This window comes from Prionailurus viverrinus, chromosome F2 (assembly GCF_022837055.1).
Source record: "Prionailurus viverrinus isolate Anna chromosome F2, UM_Priviv_1.0, whole genome shotgun sequence".
In the NCBI taxonomy this organism is placed as follows: Eukaryota; Metazoa; Chordata; class Mammalia; order Carnivora; family Felidae; genus Prionailurus; species Prionailurus viverrinus.
In genome coordinates this window covers 67,065,918-67,075,958 of record NC_062578.1, presented here as the reverse complement: position 1 = coordinate 67,075,958, position 10,041 = coordinate 67,065,918, and the positions used below count along the sequence as shown (strand labels likewise).

The 10,041-nt window shown below is 49.4% G+C and overlaps 1 protein-coding gene across 5 annotated transcripts in view; it reads left to right on the top strand.

The window, feature by feature from the left end:
- Positions 1 to 4,314: 4,314 nt before the first annotated feature.
- Positions 4,315 to 10,041, top strand: part of FBXO32 (F-box protein 32) — a 65,871-nt gene continuing 60,144 nt past the window's right edge. For all 5 annotated transcript variants that reach the window (XM_047842014.1, XM_047842013.1, XM_047842011.1 and 2 more), the window contains exon 1: positions 4,315 to 5,036. In XM_047842014.1, coding sequence (XP_047697970.1) covers positions 4,921 to 5,036 — 116 coding nt within the window. In that variant the 5' untranslated portion in view covers positions 4,315 to 4,920. The remainder of the gene's footprint in view (positions 5,037 to 10,041) is intronic.

The window sequence follows — 10,041 nt, the reverse complement described above, 5'->3', positions numbered from 1 at the left end:
TATTTTTAACTTACAACGACTGCTGATAAGTATTAAAAAAAAAAAAACAAAAAACAAAAAACACAACCTTTCAGAAAGAGAAACTATGAAAAAACAAAACAGCATTGCATTTTAGCGAGAAGTAGTCAGTCCCTCAGCCAAAACCATAAACAAATGTCATTTGGGGCTGGAAACAACAGAGCACTTCGTATTTATCAATCCTTTCCACAAACAATTTCTATAAACAGCCTTATGAGGCAGTGGGCAGGCTAAAATTATGCTGGGTTTGCCTTTGGAAATGTAGTCTTCTGAGCAGAATAAGACCCATTTCCATAGTTTAAGTGCAAGAAATTGCAGCTAGTAATAGGCAAGCTATCATTTCATTGTACAATTTGCTCCAGTATAGACGGTTTTTCCCCACATCTGGAAATTAGCTGGGTGAACTATGCTCCACGCCCTCAAAAGTTAAAATTCGGTGGGTAGACACGGACTTAAGCAAATAAAAGATGGAGGTGCAAATTTTGCATAAAGATAATAATACTCTTTACCATTGGTGCTGGCACCTTTATGGATATTGTATGCACATTAACTCAATAAGTCCTCACTACACCCTTTGAGGTGGGTACTATCATGATTCCCATTTTGCAAATGAGGAAACTGAGAGGATAAGTAACTTGTCCAAGGCCACACAGCTATTTAAGTGGGGAACTATGATTCGAACCCAATCTGGCTCCCGTCGGGGTTGGAGACAGACCCGGGGACGAGCTTGGGTTTCACCCTACTGGCTGGCTGATCTTCAAGACAGGCTACCTAACTTTTCAGAGCCTCGGCTTCCTCAGCTGTAAAACAGGGAACGATCACACCCATTTCACAGGCTTTTGTGAGGAGTATTAAACCGGATCACGTTTGCAAAGTGCTTGACACAGTGTCTTCAGCATGGCTAGCCTCTGCCATGGGGGAACAAGTGTTTAAACACTTAAAACGTTTTTTTCTAAGATGTCACCTTTTGACCTCCTTTCCTGTTTGCCTCACTAGCTGGTAAGGCCCAACTCGTGGAGGATTCAGCTATGCGGGCTAGGATTCGGGGCTGCCCACCCTCCCTCCTCTCTACCCTGCTGTGTCCTTCGGAGGAATTAGGGGTCAACAGGAGAAGACAGGGGAATAACAGCATCCTGAGTAGTTCAACACTTATTGAGTCATTTACTGATTGCGAGAGTCACATACTAAACACCATGACAAGCACTGTGGTGACTAAAACATGAAGACACGGCCCTACAAGGGGTTCACAGCCCCATAGAGGAGAAGCACACGTTTTTTTTAAAAAATCAAATACCCAGGGGTGCCTGGGTGGCTCAGTTGGTTAAGCATTCGACTTCCACTCAGGTCATGATCTCACGGTTTGTGAGTTCGAGCCCCGTGTCAGGCTCACTGCTGTCAGTGCAGATCCTGCTTCAGATCCTCTGTTCCCTTCTCTCTCTGCCTCTCCCCCACTCTCACATGCCCTCTCTCTCTCAAAAATAAATATTTTTTTAAAAAATCAAATACCCAGCATGTCACATGGGCAATCTGTGGTAGGAAGCTGGTCAGGAGAGACAGTGGCCCAGTGTCCATGCAAACGTACTCGCATTGTGTGCCCTGCTCAAACCAGGCCATGCGGGTCCTCCCCGGCCTGTGCCTTGTGAAATTCTCGGAGCATCTGTCTGCCTCTGCATCTTCAGTCGGAAGCTAAGACACCTTAGCTGATACCTTGTCTTTGTGGTTCTCAAATGCTCAGTCTCGATATGGCCTCCAATCGCAAGACTTTGCAAAGTCCAGCCAGTATCTGATATGAAGCTAACTGTTCTAAAGATAGTCTAGTACTTTCTTTATCCTGAGGGGCTCAGCACTGAAAGGCTTCCTAGCAGAAACCATATGTTTGAAGAAGTGTCGAGTTAGATGTTTAATGGTGTGGGAAATCTAAAGCAGTCACTGACACTTCAGAAGAAGGCTGGGTTAGATAGGATAACCACAACTTGTTTTCTTTTCTTTTCTTTATTTTTTTCTTTCTTTTTTTTTTTTTTAGAAGGAAGATAGAGCTGAAGTACAAGAAGCAAACACTGAGGCTCTCTGAGATTAATTCTTAGCAAAAAAAAAAAGTGATTTCCTACATATGCTTGAATTTTAGAAGTGAAAAAAACTTTGACAAACTTTCAGCCACTCAATCCTTTGTCGCTACTGGCTGTGTAACAAAGACCACAATAACGTCAGTGGCATTCAAGAATAAACGTTTATTTCTTGCTGATGTATCTGTAGGGTAACTGAGGTGTCTGCTCCCTGTGTGCCATGCTGGGACCAAGGCTCTAGCCGTGGCCACCCAGGGTATACCCTTGCCACGGAAACACAAGAACACACAATCAACCAGACAAGCACGCACCCCATATCTCCTCATGTCATATCCGCCGGCATCCCACCGACCAAAGCAAGTCACCTAGCCAAGCCCAACTTCAAGAATCAGAGAAGTACACATCACTAGGGGGCCATGGGCCCCGTGGATGTGTAACGTCACCAAAGAGGATGGAAGAACTAGTACGAATAATCCCATTTACAATGATTTCAATCCAGAGAGGGAGGCATTAGAGGCTCTATTTTTTTCTTGATTGTTCAAAAAACTGAGCCTCCAGAATTTAAGTCATTCATCCACATCAGACAGCAGTGTGTTGCCCTAGCAGAATTAGAATTCAAATCTTCTGCCTTCTCCGGTTTCTATAGTGATGTAGCTTAGGGACATGTAACTAGCAGGCATCTTTAATAATCACATCCCTCAATTACGCTCCCTTGCAGATATCAGTTCTGTCCAGCAAAGGCCAGACTCAACATTGTCTCATCTGTTAGCATGATCACTGTGTTTATCATTTGTTTAGGATCTTCTGCGCTGTTTTTACAAGCTATTTTTACTATTACCACACTAATAAATTATTTATGGTGGGAAACCTGAATCAGAAAACTCTGGCTACTTGAAAACAGACTTTATTAAAAACATCTCCTTCCCCCTCCACCATGCACCCCTCCCAAGGCTCACACGATCACTTTGCCTACTTTAAGCCTTAAAGATTGCACAGTCTGTGGAACAGAAAATACTTGTAGATGGCTGCAGAGGAAGGAATATTGAGGGGTCAAGTTTGAAACTAATTCTTGAGGGTGGAATTTTTACTTGCTACAACTGCTATGTGCCTTCTCATTGCCAAACAGATCAGACTGTGAAGCATCATAACCAGAAGTCACGAGGGGTTTCCTGAGCTACCCCAAGCCAGCAGCCTCCCACATCCGATCGCCTATTCCTACAACAAATAGTTATTGAAAGTCTTCTCTTGGCCGGGCAAGGTGCTGGGATATCCCTCCAACAAGACCTAGGAGCTCTCAAGGAGTTTATGTTCGGCAGAGAGGGACGGAGAGGAATGGATTACTACAAACAAACTAAAACTAAAACTGAACAGGGTGATTTCAGATGGTACTAAGGTTTGTGAAGAAGTTAGCTTTGCCATCCTGGGTAAGTCACCCGCTTACCTTTCCTCTGGGGCCCTTAGTGCCCTCATCTGGAAAACCCGTGTCGCTCCCACACTGGCTGCTTGCCCGAGGTTATGAAGACCGGGTTAACAGGCTAGTCCCTGAGGGTCTCGGCACCTGCACTGGGGCACCGCCAGCTCACCGCACTTCCTTTAACCCCCATCGGTCGGGTGGATGGGCTTCTGCGTCCCTCGCCCCCAACGCACACCAAAACTAAAACATAACTCCTGGCCTAGTATTTCCCGGAGAGAAATTAACAGCCCTGAGGATGTTGAACAGCGGGAAGGAGAGGCGGGCACAGCCCCGGAGCTGGAGCGAGGCTCGGACACCTTTAACGTGCGGCCTGGTGCCCCAGAGGTCGGCGCTGCTCGCTTAGCGTGCTGAGAGAGAGAGTAGGGTGGGGGACTGTCTCTGCTCTCCACTCCCACCCCGCAGGCACCAGAAGCGCCCGGCCTCCCTGTCCTTGTCCTCTCTTTGGCACCCTCGGAGACAGGCCTGGCAGAGGACACGTTGACGGCGGCTTGGGGGCAGGGTGGGGTGGGGGCTGCCCCTCCTCCCCACCGCCGCCCCGCAGGGGTTGCCCTCTTCCCGTCCAAGAGCCGGGGCTGGGGCTGCGAGAGAGGCTCGGAGGCTGTGGTCTCCTCCCCCGCTCTGCTCCTGGCCGCGCTGTGCTCCCCCAGTTCCGGAAGAGCTGCTCTGATCGCGGGGCTCGGTGACAGCTCGGGGATGGGAGGGGAGCTCTCCCTCCTCCCCACCCCCGCCCAGCAGTGACCCAGACGCCGCTCGGGCCTCCTTTCTGCGCCGCGCCAGCCCGGGAGCCGCGGGCGGACGGGGCGCGGCTTCCCGAGCGCCGGGCCCCGCTCTCCCGGCGGCGGCGGCAGCTGCGCCCTGGGGGGCGGGGAGCGGGCGCCGCGGGGCCAGGGGCGGAGGGGCGGCGGGAGCCCCGGCCTGGCAGCGCGGCTTCAAGTTTCCACCGGCGCGCGGTTGTGCAACAGCCTCGGGAGCGGGAGCCGCGGGCGCCTCGGAAAACAAGCCGAGCCCATAAACAAAGCCACGTGGGCTCCGGCGGGGGGGCCGGGCTAAGAGCAGGCGGCTCTTCCGGCAACAAAGGGCCGGGGCCGGCGGCCCGCGATAAATACTGCGGCCGGGACGGCGGCGCGGCACACTGGCCAGCCCCGCGCGCCCTGCGGCCCTCCCCGGCGCCGCGCCCTCTCCGAGCCCAGGCGCTCGGCTCCGCGGCCCCCGAACCCGCAGCCCTCCACGCCGCCTCCCTGCAGCCGCCCCCGCGTCGGCCCCAGCACCCCTGAGCGTCCGCCCAGGGCAGCGCGTCCCCGAGGCCGCCCGGCCGGTCCTGTCCGTCAGTCCGCCGAGTCCGACCGTCGCGTCGCCCCCAGAGCCATGCCATTCCTCGGGCAGGACTGGCGGTCCCCCGGGCAGAGCTGGGTGAAGACGGCCGATGGCTGGAAGCGCTTCCTGGATGAGAAGAGCGGCAGCTTCGTGAGCGACCTCAGCAGGTGAGTGGATCGGCCACCAACGTGCAGCCCCGCGAAACAGACCTGGGCTGGTTTCGGGGGCGCAGGGGCGGGAGAGTGGGGGGCACGCAGGGCTGGAACAGCGTGAGGAGGAAGCCCCTGGACCAGGGCGGGGGGGGGGGGCGGTGGAGTGCAGGGGAGGAGAGAGAAGTTGACGGGGTTTCTGCAGAGGTCGCTAGAGCACGAGATTCGGGGAATTTGGTTTCTCTTATTGTTCAGGGTCTGCGTCTCCAAGTGGGCACAACTCTTTACAGAGCCCCGGGTCCCTCTGGGAATCTGACGACAGACGCAGACCTTGTCCGCAAACGTTCAAACTCAAGCATACAACTTCAGGGGACCCCCGCCTTAAGGACACTGGAGTCGCGCCGTCCGCCTGGGCGGGGGCGCGGGCGAGTGGGCTTCGCACCTTTAAACCGCTGGGGGTGGCGGGGCTCGGAGCACCCTAGCGCAGTGGGCACAAGTCGGGTGACGCGATCGGACATGGGTGCAGCACCTCCAGGCTCTTCCCACGCACGGGCGACCGCAGAGTGGGCAGGGAGGATGAGTAACCAGGAAGGGGCGGCCAGATGGTCCCTGGGGCACCGGCGCTTGCGGGGCGGACTGGCGGAACCAGGGTGAAGACTCGCGACTGCGGAGCTGCGGAGGAGGGAAGGGAGGCGGGAAGGCCACCCACAAGCCTTCTGCTTTTGAAAGGACGAAGCGCTTGCACCTGTTTCTTCAGTGGCCCTTTCGGCCAGTTTTCTGAGCGAAATAATGTCAAGTGATGCCCGTCAATTGCAGAAAGTACCCCACCCCCCACCCCCCGAGCCCCGTCAGTCTGGTTGAAAACCCGAGGTCCGCTCCGTTTGGTTATAACACAGAAGCGCTGTCTAGTAAGTGAAGTGGTCTGGAATCTGTCAGTCCCGGATCGCAACAGTTGACTTCCAGATCGCTGACATTTGGAACAGGTGGGAAGGGCAATGAAAGCGGGTCCAGAGGCGATCAGTGCAGCCCAGTCACCCTTGGATGCCTGTTCGTGCAGCCTTTGGTTGAAACCACTGGCACCAGAACCCTTAAATTGATTCCGGTGATGAGTTCTGTAACCGGACCAGGTTCCCACTTACTGAGATTTACCAGTGGTTTTTTTGGCTGAGCCCCCTGGCACTCAATTTTAAGAAAACTGTCAAGAAAGTGTGGTTATTTTGACAGCTTGACCTCCAGAGCGCGCCCCCCCCCCCCATCTGATTGTTATTTGTAAAACATCAAACTCCTTTAGTCTTCCAATGGAAAAAGAAACAAAAGCATTTAATCCTGGGGGTCTGTCAGGAGAGACAAAAGCATATATAACCCTTATGTTAAAGATATTTTCAGGCAAACTGTAGAGTTTGGAGAGCAAATAAGAAGTCTTATTGCAAATCAGATAATTTACTTAATAGAAAAATAGACCAATTGCTGTCACTAGACTCTTAACCTTTTAGGGAGGCGAGTTACCAATTATGCCTAAATTATTTTCCCTTGACTAGAAGCTTGCTTCTAGTAGAATACAAGCTTCCTTCCTGCCTCCTCATTCCTAAGGAATGATGATCTTGATAGTTTGTTTCTTTTATTTCTGTACAACAGTCCAGATTCTTTCTGGGGAAATACAGCAAGGATCTGCTGAATGATGTCCCAGCGGCTCACCCAAATATGATTATAGGTTGCTCATCAGTAGGATGCAGTCGTTCAGTAGAAGAGGATTCAAGATACTGAGCCTCTGGTTCACGTAAATATTCACACTGTATCTGCTCCAAGAGATAAGCTGGTATCACTCCCCTTTAGAAGCAGATAGTGGTGCCTCTCGCCACAGAGTGGGAGACCTTGAGGATGGTTTTAACTTACCACAAAAGTTTAACCTAGGCTGGGATCAGGTAGCTTCACACCCCTCAGACCCCTTCATGAGCCTCCTCCTTTCCTCCCATTTCGTGCCTTCTGAGCCAGTGCTGTAGCACCGCCATAGTTACCACAAGTGGTGATCAATATAGTGGCCACCTGTGGCTCTTGGAGGAGTCAGAGTTTAGGAATCGTTTGGTAGCTCCTGGCAAAGCAGCTGGCTGTTTGTTTGCGGAGTATTTTTTTCCTCCACCAATTGTAAACAATCCCTTCCCTACTTAGCATGAGAAGTCTGCCAACTTCTTAAAAGCAGTTGGCCTTCTTGGACCTAGGTCTGGAGTCTCAAATATCCCCACTGTTTTTAGTCTTGGTCATGTTTCTCTGTGATGTAAGGTTTGGGCTGACCGCCTGCCTACACAGGTGAATGCCTCTCCTGTTAGGAGAAAACAAAAGGCCGACGGCCCTTTCCAAAGGGGGAGGGGAGGTAATAAAACAGAGGACAACAGAGGCCTGCTACACTTCTCTAATTCCACATCCAATTCTGTGAGCTGCCTGAACAAGAGTCGGGAATGAAGGGTACATTTGGTGTGTTCCGACCTGGGGAGAGTGTTTACAGTTGACCACAGCCCGTCTGGACAGCACGCCTTCTCTGGACTCTGCTGGCCATTCTATGTTCTGGTCCCTGTCCCCTTCCAACAGCAGAACCTTACAAAGCCCATCCCAGCCATGAACAGAGATCATGGCAGGCTTTAGGATAAGTTTAAAGCAGTACCCCTCATTTAAAAGGGTACTTGCATAAAACAGCAGAGGAATGACCAGTTTAAATGTGGGTGGGCAGATGAAAAGTTCAGGGAAAGCGCTTGGCATGAATTGGGGGTGGTCCAAGAATGCTTCAAGGAAGTGGTAGTTGAGGTACCTCCAAGCCTCACCAACAACCCTCCAGCTTCCCCCACCCCCAGAATGAGTCATCTCAGCGATCGGAGCCTCAGGCCACTCTTCTCCAAGTCTACAGGCCTGCAGCTGAAAACTCCAATGTTGCTCTGCACATAGCTGAGGCTGAACCAGGAAGCAGGAAGCTTGGTGCCCTGGACGAGTAGTGCAGAAGACAAAAATAATAGGTCAAATTTTTATGAGTGCTTACTGTGTGCAAGGCACTGTTCTACAAGCTTCATATAGTAGGCTGTTTGTTTCACCAGAACAATCTGGGTAGGGAGTCTGACGATTTGCGTCTGTATTGGAGCAAATTAGCATAGAAATCTCACCAGCTTTAATCCACCACCAAATCCTTTAGGCCCTCCATAGCTTTCTTAAATGGCCTGTGATTGTGGAACAAAATGAGAAATAGGCCTTTCCCCCCACCGGTGCCCTTATCTCCTCTGCCCAAATGGTCTTATTTTGAAATCTTTCCATCATTTCTAAAGTTGTCTTTAAATATCTAGGTACGTGTATATTGATAGTATAAGGCTGGGAGAGGTCTTTTTTCTTATTCTGTGCCTGTGCCTATAAAAATCAAGATTAGTAAAAACTAACCACCAAATGGCAACTTCAGTGGCTATTCTTGAATTTAATGAGGTAATTAGCATCCTTAAATAGTTCTACTTAAAAAAAAAAGTTAAATGTCATGGTTCCTAAATGGTGGTGGCTTTTCTTGTTAAAAATTTCAGTTGTAATTTTCTCTTGGCTTTGCATTTCCTTGAAATGGATGGACATAATTGAACTCTCAGAATAACCTCTAACTGAGTATGTTATTGCTTGAAAGAAAAGCTACAAGCAGACAACACAAATAAACCTCCTAGCCCTTCCTTCCAGGCCCCACCTCTGAAGTCCAAAACCTAATAATCAAGAGAAAAATGCAGGGTTTGTCTTTGGTTGAAGCGTTTCTACATTCTACAGTGGAAGAACATCATCAATGATGTCAAATTCTTCTTCAACTAACTTTGGAAATGAGTCGCTTGGGCTTAAAGCAGATTATTGTCATTTCTATGAGGAAAGCAGGTGCTCAAATTCCTTTGAGTAATGTTCTCAGTTAGAAGAGAGTAAGGTGAACTGTAAATATTTAAAATCTCTGGGGAATGGCCACAATCTAAGGTCCAGGCTCTGGAAACTTTCTGCCAAACCTCAAAAGTATGACTGAGAATAAGACCGCTTCATTTTATGGTTCTCTACAGGTGGAATTTAAGCTCTAGGTTTTCGTTCATGGTGTAGGAGTGTGTTTTCTTTAAAAATAAGCCTTCGTGTGGTGTTTTTACATGAAACACGTTCTTAACTTTGCTTTCTAAAGGCTGTTCTCAGCTTTGGTACACCATGGACCAGTCAAGTAACCTTCCATGTTTTCCCCTTCTCAACTTTGATTGAAATTCTTAAGTTGGCTTTAAGGACTCAGAGTCCAGCGCTCCCTTGTTCTCTCTTTTCTTGCTGACCTTGGAGCAGATCACTGACCAGTCGGTGGTTTTGTACACTACTGTCATGCAAGTAGACAAACACACACTCATGCGTGACACAGAGCCTGGCCCCAAACACTCACCCTTGGCTCGTTTAAGAAACTGTCTCTAAGAGAAGACATTTCTGCAGTAATCGCTATGAAACCTAAAAATATCCAGTTTCCCCAAATGAAAAGAAGGCTAGAGATGTTAGAAATCTCAATAAGTGGTATTAAACATGGCCTTACAAGGGCAGATTAACAAATGATAGATTATCCATCAAGCTTATTCCTCTGGGTCCAGAAACACTGAGCACGTTGTTGGTGATATCATGTGTAAGCATTTATGTAGCAAGATACTTATTGTACTTATTGAAGTGCTACTTGAGACGACTGTAGCAACAGGATACTGGAAATTGTTTCAAACCCTCTTTTCTCTTGTACCATTTACATAATGTCTGTGGAATAGAGAAGTGCAGGTGTGCCTCATTTTAGCCAACAGATGTATGTCCAAAGAAGATGTAAAGCAGACCACATTTTAAATTCAGCAAAGGAACTCAGAAAATTAAAGAGCTCTGATATATCGGTGATACAAGAAAAAGCCCCTGATTTATGTTTTACTAGTGGGAATTCTAAATCCTGCCTTGTACATACATCCCCATGGGGCTTGGGGGACCTACTCACTATACTTCAATATTTCTCCAGCATCCTTTCAATGAA